The sequence below is a fragment of the Corvus kubaryi genome, unplaced genomic scaffold (assembly GCF_017639235.1).
Source record: "Corvus kubaryi isolate FWS band 111438036 unplaced genomic scaffold, C.kubaryi_AGA036_p1.0 split1-131, whole genome shotgun sequence".
Classification (NCBI taxonomy): Eukaryota; Metazoa; Chordata; class Aves; order Passeriformes; family Corvidae; genus Corvus; species Corvus kubaryi.
In genome coordinates this window covers 5,810,723-5,829,572 of record NW_024582073.1, presented here as the reverse complement: position 1 = coordinate 5,829,572, position 18,850 = coordinate 5,810,723, and the positions used below count along the sequence as shown (strand labels likewise).

At 46.4% G+C, this 18,850-nt stretch overlaps 3 protein-coding genes across 18 annotated transcripts in view; 2 read left to right on the top strand and 1 right to left on the bottom strand.

The window, feature by feature from the left end:
- Positions 1–4,775: 4,775 nt before the first annotated feature.
- SLC10A4 (solute carrier family 10 member 4) lies at positions 4,776–7,628 on the top strand. The gene is made up of 3 exons (XM_042053678.1): positions 4,776–5,379; positions 5,787–5,997; positions 6,663–7,628. Exons 1-3 carry the CDS (start codon positions 4,973–4,975, stop codon positions 7,176–7,178), a joined length of 1,134 nt encoding a protein of 377 aa, XP_041909612.1. The 5' UTR covers positions 4,776–4,972; the 3' UTR covers positions 7,179–7,628.
- An 85-nt stretch (positions 7,629–7,713) lies between these two features.
- Positions 7,714–13,713, top strand: ZAR1 (zygote arrest 1). Its single transcript, XM_042053679.1, has 4 exons — positions 7,714–8,648; positions 8,733–8,825; positions 8,900–8,974; positions 9,054–13,713. Exons 1-4 carry the CDS (start codon positions 7,842–7,844, stop codon positions 9,195–9,197), a joined length of 1,119 nt encoding a protein of 372 aa, XP_041909613.1. The 5' UTR covers positions 7,714–7,841; the 3' UTR covers positions 9,198–13,713.
- Positions 12,460–18,850, bottom strand: part of FRYL (FRY like transcription coactivator) — a 171,322-nt gene continuing 164,931 nt past the window's right edge. For 13 of the 16 annotated variants that reach the window (XM_042053672.1, XM_042053673.1, XM_042053670.1 and 10 more), the window contains 4 exons: positions 17,608–17,625; positions 16,530–16,640; positions 14,989–15,185; positions 12,460–14,542 (listed from right to left, as the gene is read on the bottom strand). In XM_042053672.1, the coding sequence (XP_041909606.1) occupies positions 14,284–14,542; positions 14,989–15,185; positions 16,530–16,640; positions 17,608–17,625 (585 nt within the window). In that variant the 3' untranslated portion in view covers positions 12,460–14,283. The remainder of the gene's footprint in view (positions 14,543–14,988; positions 15,186–16,529; positions 16,641–17,607; positions 17,626–18,850) is intronic. The other 3 variants (XM_042053664.1, XM_042053677.1, XM_042053668.1) reach the window with 1 other exon arrangement.

Genomic DNA, 18,850 nt, shown 5'->3' with positions numbered 1-18,850 from the left:
AGAGGAGGGTGTCTGGATGCCTTTGCCACCTCAGCCAAGGAGAAGGCAAGGATGATTTGATGGGATCTCAGCTGTAAGAGGAGACAACATAGATGCAGCGATGACTGCTGCTGAAGAGGAGGGGAAGGGACATTTATCTGATTTTTTTGCACCCTGAAATTCAGACCCTGAGTCTGGTCGAGGATGCTGCCTGTGGGATAAAAGATGCTGATTATTGTGGAGATTTAGCCAGCAGGATTGAGCAGCAGCACCATGCTAAGGACAGCACAGAGGAGAGTTTAAGATAAACAAGCCCAAGATGAGACGTAACAGTGCTGAAATGGGGCCAGGTGTCACATTGAACAGTAGCAGAAAAGCCTGGGAGCCAGGAAAGGCAGGTCTCTCCTAGTGCTTCTGCACTACAGACAGCTGCAGGAGCAATGAACTAGCAGGAAACCCATGGCTCTTGTGTGTTCACTACCTACATGGTACAACTGCACTCTGCCTTTGTGTGGAACACAAGCAGTCTGGGGCAGGAGCAACCTCGATCAATCAGCACATCCTCACCAAAGTAGTTTCTGCCTGTGTCTGGCTGGGGAAGTTTCTTAGGAAAAACTTAATTGCACAGATCTCGATGCTTCGTCTTATTTCAAAAATGTATTTTCTCAGTTGTTTAGTGACCCAAGCTCCCAAAAATTTTTTTAAAAAGGAAAAAGTCACTTGTCTGCTAAGATCTTACAGTTCCTGCCTCCGTGAAGGTGGGCTATGGGTGGGGATGACAAAAGGTGCAAAGTCCCCTCTGTGCTGCTGCTCTTGAGAGAAAGAGTGGGAGACAGGTCCTAGTTCAGCAAAGGATCGGGTGACACGTCCTTCCTAGCACAAAGATAACCATGGAAGAACAAGAAAAAGCAGCAATATCTCTGCACACCTAGACTCCAATTCCTAACTCTCCTAAGCCACAAAAATAAGTGCTCTGGATCTACATTATAAATATGATCAAGCATATGCATTTCATGGAGTTTACCACATAATTACCCTAAACTGCATATAGGGGATCATACAATACATGTTAAAGGAATATTTTAATTCAAGGCAACAGCAAAGACTTTTCTTTTTCCCATGGTAAATTATTATTGCCCTATTAAGTCTTTAATTTTATTTCTATCCATAGCCTAGGTGCATAGCAAATAAGGTAGAAATGAAGGGATTGTACATCCCCTGGAAATCAGAAACTAATCCTGCTAGGTCTCACCTGAACATCACTTTCACAGCAGTATTTTGTCCCAGCCTCCTTAGTAGCACCACTGCCTTAAGGTGCTGACTGAAAGCTTTCCATCCTCCAGGACTATCCTTTAAAGGCCTCTCTTCCTCTGCAAACACCCAGCACAGCTCCACAGATCAGCTGGCATGGACATGCAGAGAGGCAGAGCATGACTTACGGGAGGGTGATGCCGCTTCCCGCAGACCCAGGCACCGCACGCAGGAGCCAAGGCAGGAGGAGCGGGGAGCTGGCACAGATATTAAGCTGAAATGGGAAGAGCAGTAAAAGAGGGGGTGACCACACTTTGCTTTCTTACCCATCCCCATTGGCTCCTTTTATGGAGTGCTCATAACTACAGCATGCACACACCTGAAGTGAAACATGTTTGGGATTTAGGCTTCCAAGTTCAAGACCCTGGTTTACCCTTAACTCACCTGGGATTTGCAAACCAACCCTTCTTGCTTGAGGCTTTAGAGCATGCAGAGAGACAGGTGTTACAACAGCACACACCAAACCTCCTCTTGCTGCCCCAAATTCAGCTCAGTGAACAACACCTGCAGCGACTTCCCTTGGGGTGTCACCAAGGGGAACTCACTCCATAGACACAATGATTGCAATTTTGCAGTAGTCCTGGGCTATGCCAGACGCTTTTAATCTCTGTCAGGAGAAGCAAGTGATTGAAACAACATCACACAGTGTGCTGAAGCAGTCACTAACTGAGCAAACAGCAAGGTTGCTTTGCTTATTCCTTACAGTACTATCAAAATTCCTTACAAGTTTATCCTCTATTTTTCACCTTTGATTCTAGTTGAATAAAGGGAAGGCACAGAAATCCTGTTATAAAGGAGCAAACAAAATTCCTTGGTTTTGAAGGACTTCTGCCTCTCCACACTGGCTTATAGCACAAATAGTCTTCTGTGGAAATCAACCCCCTTCTAAGAATAATAGAAGGCAATATTTTTAATAAAAGCTACAAACTACAATATTTCGGTAGTCTTTTCCCTCCTTCTTCTTGTTCTTGCTAACTCTTATCCTTTCACCCATTTTTCAACAGAAGGACTAACAAGGAATAATTGAGAATGATATATGTTCAGGTTTACTTGCCAAGTCTTTTTATACTCAAATATTCAATTTGTGGCTTCCAGTAATAGCAGGGTAGGCAGTATCCTTTCTCCTGCCCTCCACAAAAGAAAGCAGAAAGGAATTATCCATGGATTTAGATTACACTGAGGTGTTCACTATGTGTGAGCTGGCTGCCTCACAGCCAGATGCTGCAAAACTACTCAGTATCACTCCAGACTCCAGACTGTGCTTTCATGATGACATGTCAGGGAAGCCTGCAGCAAGTTAGAGACAAGAACCATGCTCAGCAGCAGGTACAACGTTTTTTCATTCTAAACACTGCATGTGAAAATATGCGGGGTACCCACCTGGGGTGGAGGTACTTTCTGGATGGACAATTAGCAGCACACATCATCTGGGTTCAGACTTGGGTTTCCCTGAAGGCAGCCTCACTGCTCATGTTTAAACCACGAGCTGAACTTTAATTTTAGCTGATAAATTGTAAGAAAAATCTCAAGAGGTCCTGATTTGTTGCGATGCATTCATGGCATTTTCCCACTTCATTGTCCCTTGAAACTGAAGTTTATGCTTACTGGGTGGGCTTCACTGTATCCAGGGATACTGGACTCCTCCTGTAACTGTCTGCACCATAGGTGCCACACATTATGATATAAAAATATCTTCCCATGACCAGCCCTGCTGCAGTGGGGAGCTTGGGGAGTGATGGTTGGAGATAAAGCAGGAGGCCTGGCTGTGCCCTTCCCACCTGCTCAATAAGCTGCTGCCTTGTGCTCGCACAGTGGATCCATCCTGGGTCTGCCACAGTGATCCCTGGTCAGCCACACCGCAGGGAACCGCCTGGGCATTTCTTACAACCCAGGGAGGGTATGATAAGCAAATGACCTCCACGTTGTGAAGCCACATACTGGCTGCATGACAGATGGAATAAGATATAACAGTGGTAAGACTTTATGAAGCACAGTAAATGCACTGCAAGTACTTTTCTGCATATGCAAACTGGAAAATTAAATCCAGAGAATACTGTTGGCTCAAAAAGCCAACCAGATCCTGAGCTCCCCTCCTCTAGAGCCCAAAAGTATGAATGCACTAAAGCAATCCAGATCCTATTTGGTCATTCAGCTCTGATGACTCATCTTCCCTGAGCTCTCCTTAGGCTAATGACAAGGAAGCAAACACAGGAAGAACAGTATTGAACTTGGCATCATTTTGGCAAAGTAGTGTACCCGGGATTTTGTCACCAGGTACTCCTTGCACTTCTTGTGTCACCTGTGCCCCAAGAAAGAATCAAAGGTTTAATAAGCAAACAGTCTGTTTTTCTTTCAAGCCACTGATAATTTCTACTGGAGCCCTGGGACAGCCTAAAATTTTTCCCAAATAAATGCTTGAGAAACTTGCTGTTTGATGGAGCTTAAGGCAAGCAGCCAGTCAGAGCAGCTCCTGTAGGCTCTCTCCTTAAATCCGGTGTGTTCCCCTTGAGCTGTGACCTGAAATGCTCCATGCAGAAGTAGAGCCACACACGAAGTGCAGAAGCCAAGGGGCAGCCCCTGGGGATGCTCTGTCCTGAATCAGCTACCCTCACCCAGGAGTGGTAATGTGAAGTGGTGGCTGTGACCCCTCTAAACCCTGTGGGGGAACAAGGAAGAGTTACATTCCTAATATGAGGCCAATAGCAGTGCCAAGAGTGAGAGTCACCAACATATCTCCTGCCCTCGGAAGCTGCCCTCCTCTCTCAAGAGCTCCCGCCCTTGTGAATCTAGTTGGGCATTCTATACAGCACTTTACTTCTGAAGGAACAGAGTGACACACAATTAATAAATGAAAAGTAAATGTTGTAAGCACAATTTTATGACTGAAAACAGTTTAATTGCCCCTGGATGTGATTTTTGGGTGATGGACTAGATTTCTTACCCTGGTTTGAATATTTGTGTGCCTGTGAGCTTGCCTGTTTCCTTCACGCGTACTGACTACCCTTTAAAAGGTATCACCTCTCCTTGCAAGTTTCTGGGTCCCCACCAGCAGAAAGTGATGCCTCCTCGACATCAAAAAAGGCCTTTCCATCCTTCTTCACACATTCGAAACCTTCGCATCAACAGCAATTTACCTGGAGGGGGAACGAGCTTGGCAATCCCTCAGCAGAGGGATCTAGTGCTGCCCACCCACACCGGGTGACACTGCGACGCTAATTGACCTTTTTTAATGCCGACGCCAAAGTAAATCCTGTGATACCTCAGGTCCTCCGCTGGAAAGGTCGGTCCCTGCCGGCTCCAGAGGCGGGCTGCCGGGGGTCGCACCGGAGAGGGGGATGCGGCCGCGAGCCGCCGCCTGCGCTTCCCTCCGCCGGGGCCGGGCGGCGCTGGCGGCCGGCGATGACCGCCGTCGAGGCGGCAGCGAGACACCGCCCACGCCGGGGGTGGCCCCGCGTGGGTCCGGGGACGCGAGGGCGGCGCCCGCAGCAGACAGGCGGTCAGGGACCGCGGCCACTGCGCGTCAGCAGCGCCCGGAGAGCCGAGCGGAGCCGGGGAGGGATGCGGGCTCCGCCGGCCGCCGGGGCGAGCCCTCCCGGCGTCCCGCACTGACGGCTGCCCCGCCGCCCGCGCTCTCCTCCGGGGCTTGGCGGGGAGCCGGCGGCTCCCCGGGGCCGCGCAGCCCATGGCCAGCTCCGCGCAGCCCCCGGCCAGCTCCGCGCAGCCCCCGGCGGCGGCGGGGAGCGGCGGCCCCGACGGCGGGTCGCTGGCGGGGGGCGGCGAGACCTTCGGGGACCGCTCCCTCAGCCAGGGCCTGAGCGTGCTGGTGGGGCTGGGGCTCTGCGTGACCATGCTGGGGCTGGGCTGCGCCGTGGAGTTGGGACAGCTGGGGCAGCAGCTCCGGCGGCCCGTGGGGCTGCTGCTGGCGCTGCTGGGACAATTCGTGGCCATGCCACTGCTGGCCTTCCTCCTCGCCCTCATCTTCGCTCTGGACGAGGTGGCGGCCGTGGCTGTACTGCTGTGCGGCTGCTGCCCCGGGGGCAACCTCTCCAACCTCATGTCGGTGCTCGTCGACGGGGATATGAATCTGAGGTAGGTGCCCCGCTGCCCCTCGCCGCCAGCCGGCCGGGGGCTGCGGCTGCCCCGGGACGCGGGGAGGGTTCGCTGGGCACCTGCCGCCGGTGGAGCCGGGACGGGCGGGCGCGGCGCGCTGGGAATCGCCAGCACTGCTCTCCTGCCTCTCCCGTGGCGGATGTTACATGAGCCCCGACACACGCCTCCTGCCTCCTTCCCTAAAAAAGCTTTGCCTGCCCGCGCCCTGGCCAGGGCAGGGAAAGGGGTGGAGGATGGAGAGGGTAGAGAGGAGAGAGAGCGGGCTCTTGCCGTGAGAAGCGCCCGGCCGGCTGCAGAACCCTCTTCCAGCGGGGGTGGGGGCTCCCCGGGGCTGCCCCCGGCCAGACGGGCAGTGATGGGGCATTTCTTTGGTTCCCCCGGCGCAGCATTATCATGACGGCCTCGTCCACGTTGCTGGCCCTCTTCCTGATGCCCCTCTGCCTCTGGATCTACAGCCGCTACTGGATCAACACGGCCGTGGTGCAGCTGCTGCCCCTGGGGGCGGTAAGCCTGACGCTGGGCAGCACCCTGCTGCCCATCGGCCTGGGGGTGCTCATCCGCTACCGGCACCCCCGCGCCGCCGACCTCCTGGTCAAGGTAGGCACGGCGCCCGGAAGGGAGGAGGGCGGCCACGCTGCGGGGGATGCCCGGGGACGGCGCCGGGGACGGGGGGCCGACGGCAGTAAGCTTTCAGGTCCCTCCAAACCGATGTTAGTCTCACACAGGCATATTCTACTTAGGTAGAACACAAGGACTTACAGTCTTGAAATAAAAGGGTGGGGCAAAGAAAGCGAGGGAAAGGGCGGGTTACCTCCTATCGCAGCGCACGGGAAGGAGGGCAGCGTAGTGCTGCATCCTGGCAGACATCCTGGACCCTGTAGCAGAGGCATTCCATGACATCCTGCTTTCTCCCCACTCTTGCTGCACCCAGGTCAGGCAAAACCAACCTGCGAGAATGCCCACACTGCCTTAAAACATGCAACTAAATTAGCTTAATTGAGAAAGGAAGAGTGAGGCACAAGTCCTGACTCTTGTTTCCCAGCAAGTCATCCCAAAGCAAAATGATGGAGGCTGACCTCAGCCCGTTCCTTTCCGGGGATATGATCAAACGCCACTAAAATCCCAGGCCAGGAGAAAGCCTGGGAAGGGCAGTGCAACCATGTTTTGCAGTTTAGACTCCTTAGCAAGCCTCTACCTACTGTGCTTATCCTTTTAAAATAATAACCCTTATGTTGTTTATCAATGTCTGTATCTGTTGCCAGATTTCCCTGTGGTCCCTCTTGGTGACTCTGGTGATCCTGTTCATCCTGACTGGGACCATGCTGGGCCCAGATCTGCTGGCACAGATTCCTGCATCTGTCTATGCCATTGCAGTGCTGATGCCTCTGGCAGGGTACGCCTTGGGATACGGCTTAGCCACGGTCTTTAAAATGCCCCCACACTGCAGGAGAACAGTGTCTTTGGAAACAGGGTGCCAAAACGTCCAGCTCTGCACTGCCATCCTAAAACTCACCTTCTCCCCGGAGCTCATAGGGAGCATGTACATGTTCCCCTTGCTTTATGCGCTTTTTCAGTCAGCAGAAGCGGGACTGTTTGTGCTGGCATACAAGATGTACGGAAGAGACAGCTACAAGCAAGATACGCTTGGCGAAGAGGAAGACACAGATATTTCGTACAAGAAACTGAAGGAAGAGGAGGTAGCCGATACTTCATATGGCACAGTGACCACAGAGGAGCACAACTCCATTCAGATGGAGCCGACTCAGACGGCGCTTTAGGCAAGACAAAGAGGTAACTCCCCAAGACATGAATGTGTGTTGTGCTTGCAACCAGGCTGGGGCTGTGCTCGCTGCTGTGCAAGCGGAGCTGCCCGGCCTCCATCGTTTCTCCAGCTGCTCCCATTGTACAAGGTGATATGTGTTTATTACCGTGACAGTTCTACTTCCTCAAAAATAAATGTGGGGGAAAAAAACAAAAAGAAGAAAAAGTATCACTGCAACACAGACCAGTAACTGTAAAACTTCATGTAAGGAGACTGCTGCCTGGCTGAGTGCAGCAGGAATGGGTAGAAGGAAGGAAACAGTGTTCTACAGAGTCAAAGCCAATTCAGCGTCAGTATGGATGACAGAAAAAAACCACGTCGCGCGTGTATATCTGTGCCTCCCACCTGCTGTAAAAGCATTGTTCTCATTGCTCTCACCACAAATACATGGCGAAGCCGAACCAAACCCGTGTTCTCCGCTGTTTAGTCCCTTGGAGGCAATTAACAGCCGCACTGCCTGGTTCAGCTGGGGAGCTGTGAGGAGGGTGGGGGATGGCCCCGCACCAGGTGGGGATGGGAAAGGGCGGCAAGGCCGTCGCCCGTAGGGGGCGAGGGAAACCCAGCCCCTCCCCGGGGGTATTTAAGGCCGCCTCCCGGGAGTTGCCCTGGGTCCGGTGCGATGGCTGAGAAGGAGATGGCGAGCTATCTCTACCCCGCCTACCACCCCTACTCCTACCGCTACCCGCCACCTAAGGGCAAAGGAGGGGCGGCGGGCGGCTGGCGGCCGCGGGGCAGCAGCTACTTCTCGGGCTACGGGGAGGCGGCCGCTGAGTACTTCGACAACTACCAGCGGGCGCAGCTGAAGGCCATCCTCTCCCAGGTCAACCCCAACCTGACGCCGCGGCTCCGCAAGGCCAACACCAAGGAGGTGGGCGTCCAGGTGAACCCGCGGCAGGACGCCTCGGTGCAATGCTCGCTCGGGCCCCGCACGCTGCTGCGCCGCCGCCCCGGCCCCGCCGCGCCGCGGCCCCGTGAGGCGGAGCGGGAGCAGGAGCTGGGCAGCCCCGCCACCACCAGCACCCGCGCCGTGCGCTTCCCCCGCACCATCGCCGTCTACTCGCCCGTGGCGTCCCGCAGACTCACCACCTTCCTGGAGGAGCCGAGCCTGGAGCTGGAGCGGCGGCCGCAGCAGCAGGACAAGGCGGCGGCCGTCGAGGAGGAGCCGGCCGCGCTGCGGGAACAGCGGGAGGCGGAGGCGGCTGCCGTGAGGGCGAGCTGGGAGAAGCCCCCCGAGGATGGCGCCGAGCCGCTGGGGCAGCGCTCGGCCGAGCCACTCGGGCAGCGTTCGGCCGCCCCCCCGGAGCCGGCGGCGGAGGCAAGCCAGGAGGAGGCGGCCGAGGCAGAGCCGGCAGCCCAGCCGGCAGAGCCGCCGGCCTCACCCCAGAAGCGGCAGTCGTCGGCGGGCAAGACCCGCCTGCGCTTCCAGGTGAGTGTCGGCCGCAGGGGAGCAGAGCGGGGCCGGGCTGGCCCGGGAGGCGCCCGCACCGTCGAATAACGTTGTCTCCGGCAGTTCCTGGAGCAGAAGTATGGGTACTACCACTGCAAGGCTTGTAACATCCGCTGGGAGAGCGCCTATGTGTGGTGCGTCCAGGGCACCAACAAGGTAGGGCCGGCTCGGATCGCCCCGGCGCGGGCTTCTCGCCGCCGCCCCTCTGCTGACCCCGGCCTTCCCCCCAGGTCTATTTCCGTCAGTTCTGCCGGACCTGCCAGAAGTCCTACAACCCGTACCGCGTGGAGGACATCACCTGCCAGGTAAGGGACCCCTGCCCTGCCCCCAGCCCGGCCACTCCCGCGCTCGGCCGCCCCCGCCGACCGCCGCTTTCTCCCTCAGAGCTGCAAGCAGACGCGGTGCACCTGCCCCGTGAAGATGCGCCACGTGGATCCCAAGAGGCCCCACCGCCAGGACCTCTGTGGGAGATGCAAAGGGAAACGCCTCTCCTGCGATAGCACATTCAGTTTCAAATACATCATCTGAATGGGATGGGTTTTTTTGTTTTTTGTTTAGGGCTCTTCTAGAAAACTGCAAGTAGAGCAGATGTTTTTGTTGTTTTTGTTGGTATTGTTGAAGGTACTTGGTGGGATGTAGCTAGGAAAGTATGAAAATAAAAGTATTGCAAAGCACACTGGAATGATCAGGTGGGTTTGTGCCCAGCTCTAAGGGTGCATATTGTAAATTCTGTAAATTGCATAGATGACAAGCCTAGAGATGTACTGTAAATCAGTGATGGCCTTGGAAGCAACTGACTCAGGACCTTGTAGACTCTTGGGTGGAAGGGGTTTCTGTTACTGCTCCTGCTCTTGAACTAATCAAACACTTGAAGTTAACATCAAATTGACATCTGCAGTAGGTAGTAGACCATCGTTCATGAACAAAATACCTAACAGGATTCACTTTGCATACCTCTATTCGATGTACAAAGTATCCTGCACCTGTTTGTCATCACTAGAAAGTGATTGAGAAATGCTGTGTAAGTATGGAATCACTTCTACTGGTACAGCTGATCTGCATTTAGCTAAGTTGGTGCTCTTGTCTGTAGACAAAAGCCAAAGAAAGCTTTTCAGGGATGGTTCTCACAAAATGCTGAGGGAGCCACTGATGTTATGGTGATGGTCTCTTGGTAAATGTGTTCTCATCTTACTTGCACAAGGTTATGGAGAGAAGGGACACTTCAGAGGAGCAAGGTACAATACTGCATCTGCTTGGCTTCCTCTGCAACCTGCAGATGAAGTGCAAGAGCTGTGCACTTAGTGGGTTATACTTGAAGAGTTTGATCTAGTTATAGTTTAGATGCCTGCCATCAGGGAAGGACTGAACTCCACACTTTTCTGGGTTGGTTTTGCAGTTAGGAATTATACTTCTAGTGTTTGGTAGTAAAGGCAGAACCAGCACTGGTTACTTGCACACGATACTCTCAGTAGTGGTGTCCTCTATCAGAACACCATGCTTCAGCAAAGCGTTACAAGCTGACTCGGACTAAGCACAGCATCACCATCTGAGCAGATTCACAAGCTAGTAAAACCTACACCACCACCCCAGTCTACCTTTTAGCTGTGGAGCTGGGTAAACATAGAGGAAAACATAATTTTCTGAGAATGCTACTGACACAGTTAATTTTGAAATTGAGCATAATAATGCACTAAGCCTTTTGCAGAACTCTTGAGGTAGCTTCTCTTTGAAAAGAGGGATTTTTATGTTGGCTGTAACACACTTTACCTACACCTGTACCCAGCTTACTTGAGGGACCAGTCTATTAAAGGCTAAAGGGAGAACCAGTCTTAGCTCATGCTGTAGAACAGTTTTAGTGCCAGGTACTCTTGTATCCCTAAGTAGAAACTGTGTGGCAATCTAGACAAACAATATCCTTTTTATCAACATGCCTGGTTTGAGGGGCAGAGTGTTAATCTTATATGCTTAACTAATCTTGCTGTAAATTCCTGCCTTATTTCAATATGCCCCTTGAACCTACTGCAGTAGGCTTAATGCCTCAGTGTCAATTTATTGCTAAGTAATTTTATTTATTTGTACTGCACTCATTATTATAGCAGTGTGAGGCATTCTGGGAACAAGCAGACCTCCTGCCTCCAGAGCAGAGCATGGTTCTATTTCATGCTTCTACCTGAAGTGTTTTTCCATGTATCAACAGTAAAAGGAAATATCCCTTGTTTTACCAGCTCACTCAGACTTTCACAGCAAGTTCCATCCTTGCCCTGTTCAATTTGAAAAGCACCCCTGCAGCTGGGCAGTGTTCTCTTGTAGATTCATGTGCCTTGTACTCACCTGTAGTTACTGTGATGAGCAGTGGCAAGCTTCCAGCTTGAGGAATGCACCTGGGGCCCTCTCTGCAGCCACCTGGCCACACTGCCTCAGTTGGCAGTTGTAGCTCTGATCTGGGATGTCTTTATTTCTGAGCTTATTCCCCTCCAAGGATGTTCTTCAATGTTTTCCTGTGTGCCTTCCCATTCTAATGGCTGTAGTCTGTTCCCGATGTGTGTGGTGAGAAACTGCGATGAGTCTGTGCACCTTGGTAATGAGTCAGAGAACTGAAGCCCTGTGCCATGTCAGTATTGAAGTCATGGCAATATGAGCAGTTGAATGCTTCTGATTTATACAGGAATCCTCACAAAATATTGCTTTGAGGATTACTTCTGTGAATATGGTGACTCTTACGTGATTATCAGAACTAACCCAAAGTGATATTTAGTACAACTTAAGGGCTGTCATCTCCATGAACTACAGTCAAAGCAGCAGTTGGTCCTGCTTGGTAAAATGTAGAACAGGCCTAGCTGATGTGAACTGGATGTTGTGCTTCAGCAGCAACTGATCAAGCAAAGAGCTGATGAAGGCTCCAAGTGGTAGGCAGCAGCAAGGAGCCACCCCTGCTTTCATCAGCTACTACAAGGCTCTGTGGCTGGAGGAGTACAATGCAGTGGGCAGCCATATTAAACAAGCCTTCCTTAATCCTGTAGCATTCTGCAGTTCCAGAGTAATTCTACGTGTCATCCCTCTTACATCAATATGTTAATGCTTTTACTGCTGCTGCCAAAGTACAATTCTGTACTTTCTAGTTCCTTTTCAGCTTTACTGCCATGTCATGTCCATGGCAGCACACACTGACTGTGGGCACTGATTCCTAGACTCAGCAGGAAGAAGGAAAGCTACTCCTGGCCTATGTGATAATGCCAAGTGGAAAGGAACAGCCTTCATACTGCCAGTTCTTCAAAGCTATCCTGAACTTGCCCTGTACAGCTTTTTCATTAAGGGATTCTGTTGCACATGTTAGCTCAGTCAGTGCTGTATTTTCTGCATCTTACATGAGGTGTCTGATGTTTTGCTTATTTCTAGACAGCTTTACCATAGCTTCAGATTTGGCACAGACCTGGCACCAGGTAATGCAGGGTAACAGCTCATGCAGTAGTTGAGGAATACTTTTTGAAAAGCTTCATGAAATTAAAGCAATACCAAAAGACACCCTAACATGGTTCTGTTCCATAGGGCAGGTTCCACTAGCCATTATAAATGAAAGGAGATGTATAACATAAGGAATTACATATATGAATTCAGGTTTGAGTTTCATGATAAATCCATCAGCAGCTTCAGAAGATGCCTAGGAAAAATGCTGCTGCAATGACAGGACATAAGAGGAAAAAAATTACTTCAGGGCACCCAGGCCTCTGCTGTCAGTGTTTAATCTGTATAGCTAAAGTATTTAAACTCTAGCTTGTAAAAATACACAAAATGACAGATACAATGTCTTTTATTTTTACAAAAAAAGCTGGTAAAAGATGATGTAAATAAAAGTGTAATGCACCCCTAAATAAAACTACTTATCCCCGGTAAATACTAGTTAAATAATTAAGAACACCATCTACAGTACCACAAAACCATCAAAATAATTCAATTTTATCAGGGACAGGGAAAAAAAATACAGTGAATATGGATGTGCCTTGACCAGTTACAGAACTTGTTAGGATAACATAACTACTGTCAGCAGTCCAACAGTGTGCACAGTGCCTTCAATTAATGCATTTCAGCATAATTACATTTCTAGTGGAGCCTAATTCCCCCAAAAAGGCAGAGCTAAGAATTTCAATTCTACATTCTAAACTCTGGAATTAGAGCCCATTAAAAAAAAATCACAGTGGGTAAGAGATGTATATAAAAATACTGGGTGTTCCTTTCAAATCACAGGAATTGTGGGACTACATTCTTTTTTTCTGGTTTTTTTTTTTTTCTTCTGCTTTTTTTTTTTTCCTACAAAATGCTATAGGTTTCAACAGAATCCAGTTTGACACTGAACTATGAGTATATTGCCTGTTTGCATGTTTTAGTAGTCAGGGTTTATTTTTGGTTGTTTGTTTGTTTTTTTCTCTATATAGTCCCAATTCCTTAGGCTTCAGTTGAGTCATGAAGATGCATATATGTGCATTCAAACTCTTCAAACCCTGCAGGCTACTCAGACTGCAAGTACTGCATGTGACTACCAGGGAACGCCCCTTCTCCTCATAGCTTTATACACCTACTCTTTTAACAGTGCATTGCACAAATTTACAAGAAAAATACTGGTTTTGCACTATACAGTTTCTAGAATATATACAGAATAAAATAAGTTAACTTCTAATGAGAATTGCTGATGGGCAGCATATATCTTTAATATACATTTTTAAAGTCTCTGCAGGCAGCTACTTTTTGGTTAGTTGTTATCAATATTTGTAACATAAGCACTGGTCAGAGAACTGAGCAGCATTCCAATAAAGTTAACAGATATATTATTTCTTTTAGAATCACTGGGAAATCCCAGTTTAAAATATTATTAAATGTCCTAACATTTACACACTATGAAGATTAGATCTAATAAAATAAAATTTCTTCAAAAATAATCTTGCAGCTCTTTTAAGCATGCTCTGGGACCTTATTGAACAATCATCCACACCTTCAAAAAACAACTGTCACATAGCCATACATTCTAACTTACACACATCATTTCCTTATTACAGACAACAAAAGCAAATAAAACACCGAGAAGTCAATGTTTTTTGCAGTCATTTGTCATTCTACTCATGTTTGACTGCACATTCTTCATGACGTTGCTAAGTGTCTCATTAGGTGTTGATGATTTTATCTACTACTGCTGGAAAGCCAGGAAGCCTTGCAGGTCTTCAGCCAAAATAAATGAGCCTTGATTTTAGCCTCATCCCACCTGCGATACTGATTCAACCTGTAGAGGCTGTTACTGCAAACATCATTTATAGTTCTGTTACAACAGAAAATAATGCATATGGTATGCATTACATTTAAGCCCTTTTCCTTTCATGTAGTTTTTATACATAAATTTAATAAAAAAATACTACTGCCACACAGGCTGCTGTGTAGAAAGAGCAGTCAAGTAGGATGTTCACTTCAATTTTCAGGGTTTTACTTCTGATGAAGAGTTTCTTGCTGTGATAAAAGTGTGTTGGTTGTCAAGATTGCTGGAGGTTTGTTTTTGTTTTTTTTTTGTGAAAGGTGCTCAATAATAGTCTGAAGTGTCTTCATCATCAGTTCTTTTCTAAATGACAGTTATTCAGAATCCAGTGGTGACAAGATTTATTCCTGGTTTGATCTTCCCTAGAAGCTGACAGGATTGCACCATACGGAGAGACTCTCGAATTTCTAGATTAAGTTCCATCAGTTTTGAGCTGGCTTCAGACATATCTTGGTTGGAGCCTACTACTGCAAAGCTGCCCGTTTGGCCAAGGGTCTGATGACGGAAATAGATGTGCAGCAATGTCTGAACTGGGTCATCTTCAGAACTGCCAAAGATGTCGTGGGGCCAAATAGATCTGTAAACACACCGTTTGGATTTAAACATTAAAAAAAATTTAAATGTTCAAATGTTCTTTAAACAGACATTTGAACAGAAGACAGGAAAATGCAAGAGAAAATAACATGCAATTTCGATTTAAAAACCAAAAGTTTAAGTATTTTTGTTCTTTAAGCAGATATTTGAACAAAAGACATAGAGAAATGTTTCTTCCATAGTCCAGGTACGTAACAGTATCATTTCTCAGAGGTAAATTCTAAAGAACAAGTACTACTAAAACAGATTTTTATTTTTTTTAATTATTTTACGAAAAAGACAAGCTGTAATGAAGCAACAGCATTTGTCCTTTTCTACAAGGACATCCAGCAAGAACTGAAGAAAAAAGGAATAGTGCCTATCTCTGTTTTTAATTTTAGAAGGTCTATTAAGAAACTCAAGATTTGAAAGCAATCCTTAAAAACTTACCTGAAAGCCTTGACCTGTGCCACAGCTGACACAAACTCCTTGTTTCTCAGGGATTCAATGAGAGAGTGAATAGCTGTTTCTGTGCTAGCTTGGGAAGCCTCTGCAATTTCAATTTCTTCGATACCACTGTCAGACACCGCCTCGGCCTCTTTCAGGCAGCTCTCCAAAAGAGCAAGTTCTTCAGACATGTTTATTACCTAAAACAGGTATAAGTTATCTTTTCTAGTTTAAATACGTTTTCAGCCAAATTAATTTTCAGAAGATCAGATTTTTATTTTTCCTCCTCAATGCAATAATGAGAAATAGAAAAAGAACACCCAAATATTTTCTGCAGTCGCTTAAGTATACAGTTAATTTAATGGCCCAAGCATGCATGTCAAGTATTTGGGCTTTCCCCGATGAAGTTTCCATCTTAGTTCCTTTAAAATTTAATTCAAAAAGTAAATTTATTTTCTCCCCACATTACTCAATAACGAACTGACAAAAAGAATTAAACATTTCAGAAAAGTATGACAGCAATGGTGCCATTATAAAGACATCTTAAATACGAAGGAAAATATATGGAAGACTGGTAACCCAGCACAGTAGCACAGCCAGTGTATATAATATTATCTTTGGCTTTAGCTGCAAGGCCTGAGTAAAACACAAGGCAGAACATGATTCTGCATCTGAGTAACTTAGGCAAGAAGTGGGACTGATGTGATGCCAACCTTCCACAACATTCTTCAAACACAAACTTATTTGCAGCCTCTACAAAAATCTGGAAATACAAGTGAGGAACATGCTCAGTTTTTTTCTGAAGCTACTCATAAACCAAAGACTTTCACTAAGGTGTTTCATGTTCCTCCCTTCTATATCAAGCAAGACCTAGTTTTTTTTTTCTGCTACCCCCGTTTATTGCATTCCAGACCCAGGGGAGAACTTACAGAAGACATTATTAATATCATAATGCACGCAACTTGATTAACAGCATGTATGTACTACATGTGCACACTGAAAGACATGTTTTACTTCTGAAGTTACTACAACTAAAAATCAGGCATAAGAGGTCTAGAATGCACTAACTGTTTAGGATGGGGACTAAGGTTGCAGAGTAATTGAATGGTGGCTGAAATGACAGTTAAATGAATCAGTTGGTAGCAAGCGATGATGTTTGTTATAGGAAACACCAGGTCGATGGAAAGGGGCTTTCACCACAGAGCTCCGTTGAGTGGAGTTGATGTGCCTTGATTGTAGCTTGATTAGAATGCACCAGGAGTGCTACTGAAATATTTAAAATCCTCATCACTGGACTCCCTACATTCTTGTCTTTTTTTAAAGAGCTTTCAAGCTGTACAAAAATCAACACAGGTAATTGAACATCTCAGGGAATTCTTGTAAGCTCTACTTAAATATTTTATTAATTGGCTATAAAACAGCTGGAACCCTCGTCGAGTTTCTAAAAAGATATCCCACTGATGAAAGCATTATCAAAATGTATTTTAAATTGTCTGCTTTTAAAATGTCAACAATTACTAGCTGAGTGGCATGGTTTTCATTACCTCTGCTTCTTTCTTGATTGTTTTTACTTGACTGATGAGTTTGCAATAGGCTTGGAAGAGAAGCAGCAACTGGAAATGCAACTTGTATAGCCTCCGACACAACTCCAACTCCTACAAATATAAACAACACTATTATATTCAGGAACTGCAAACCTCTTCCAGTACAAGAGACAATAAATCACAACTTCTTCAGTATAGAGTGTGCAAAATTAAAAGTAGTTAATTTGGTTACTAAAGAAAATGCCAAAAATATTCAGAAGCTAACATACAGTAAGCTAATGAAAAGCAGGTGAAAGCTTCATTCAGTTCTAGATTTACAAGTAGCATCTTACATAGATTTAAAGTTCACTTTTTAATAAGTTACATTTCCAAGAAGGGGGGTGGAGTGGGATGTGAAGTGATTCAAAAGGCATTTTGAAATGTCTGGAACATTTAAAGATTTCATGTCTCAAAAACAAGGTAAGAGTTTCATAGATCACTTACTTTTATTGTTGATATTTTACTGTTTTAAATTCAAGATCTAATATCCAAAAGAAGCAGTTGTGGTCCATAAGTATAGGATCTTTCATAAACATTAATATTTATATTGTAAGCACAGTATAGAACCTGGCCCTTAGCTTACACTGCCTGACAGAGTAGGAGGAAAATAATTCCATTCCTGGAGGCAAGAAAAATGTTTTCTTTATAAAAGGTAGCCCTTATTCTTCTTTAGAAAATAACACATTATATATTCTTAAGCAAATGAAATAGCAGTATTAACTTACACACTGTCTTGCTTCCATTTTTATGCCTCTAAAACACTGGTCAGAAGTGCAGACAGTGTTAATACTGCTTCACATACAGACATAAAAGCTAGTGCTAATGGAATAATCTTTATAACATTCTACTAACTACAGGATCCTATTATCTACAAAGGACCAACAGTCTAATGGGTTAGATGATGCAAAACTGAAGCACACAGCATTTCTGTAATAGTCTAGGACAAGACATCATTATTTCACAAATGGACAAGACAGATGGAGACTAGTTTGGTGACTGGCTTGGTTAAGTATTTGATAAATCAAGAACTGTCACTTACTGCTAGAATTTCCATTTGCTAAGCAAGAAGATGAGCAGGTCACAAAAATACAAAGAAAGAAAAAAGAGCAAGAATTAGTGTAGGAAATAATCTTAATTAGGGTAAAAGATGTCCCAGGTAAAATGGAGGAAGAAATACAAGTAACATGCTCCAAATATATCCTGAATGTAAAAAAAAAAATTAACAGGCTGAATTTGGTGTAAAATTACTTGCTGCTATAACTAAAGATAGACAATATTGGCTTTGTTGTCCCACAGCATCAGTAACACTCTTACAACCCTGTCTGGTCTTTATACCTTGTGTAGTCTGAAAGGTGCACAAATTTAAGGTAATCAAAATCAAGGACACTTAGGTCTGAACATCTGTACAATGCTTCTTACTTGTTCTGTATGACAACAATTTAAGCAAAAATATTGCATTTTAAAATTGGAGATGCAAGGTTAATTTGGATTCTGAATCAGTTTAGAAATTCTTGGGTTTGCTAAACTCAATTCTCAACACCTCTGAGAGATTTCTGTAATGTAATTGCACTTGGTTTTTACAAGCCATTTAAAAAAAAATGTTTGGGGAAGAGGAATAGGGAGAGAAATAGCCAGAAAATATATTTGTCAGACTAGGAACATGAACTTCACCACTCCTGTGCTTTGTACAGCACTAAGCGTATTGATGGCACTTAGGCACGTACAGTGGTCATAGCAAACCAGATCACAGAATCATAGAATATCCTGAGTTGGAAGGGATCTACAAGGATCACTTAAGCCCAACTCCTGGCCCTGCACAGAACAACCCCATTGGAATCACACCATGTGCCTGAGAGCAAAACATATGAAGATGTCTGACTCCCAACAGACAGAAGCAGCTGAGCTTTTCTAAGCACACAGCTGTACACGATGTTATGGTAAGCTACATACTGTGTGCTTCACAGGTTATAAACACTGCATGTTTTTGTTGCACTGCATGTTTTTGTTCTGCACTCTGTGCTATTATATACACAGCACAATTATTTGTAAGTGAAAACTTCTGATCCACAGAACACTGAAGACATAAGATCTTGAACTGCAGAAGTTAACATGCATTCAATGACTCACTTCAATGGAGCACAGAGAATCAGATTTTGAGAAATGGCAGGGTTGACTATTTAATAATTTTAGTCATTAAGTAGTAGTGGTCTTAAAGCCAAGTCTCATTATTACTGTAAGCCATAATTAATCTCTTTCCCCCAAATCACACCTTGATAGCTACC

Coding starts and splice junctions, on each gene's coding strand:
- SLC10A4 (XM_042053678.1), top strand. CDS start 4,973: ATGGCCAGCTCCGCGCAGCCCCCGGCCAGCTCCGCGCAGCCCCCGGCG. Junction 5,380..5,786: donor GACGGGGATATGAATCTGAG/GTAGGTGCCCCG, acceptor CCCCCGGCGCAG/CATTATCATGACGGCCTCGT. Junction 5,998..6,662: donor CCGCCGACCTCCTGGTCAAG/GTAGGCACGGCG, acceptor ATCTGTTGCCAG/ATTTCCCTGTGGTCCCTCTT.
- ZAR1 (XM_042053679.1), top strand. CDS start 7,842: ATGGCTGAGAAGGAGATGGCGAGCTATCTCTACCCCGCCTACCACCCC. Junction 8,826..8,899: donor GCGTCCAGGGCACCAACAAG/GTAGGGCCGGCT, acceptor CCTTCCCCCCAG/GTCTATTTCCGTCAGTTCTG. Junction 8,975..9,053: donor TGGAGGACATCACCTGCCAG/GTAAGGGACCCC, acceptor TTTCTCCCTCAG/AGCTGCAAGCAGACGCGGTG.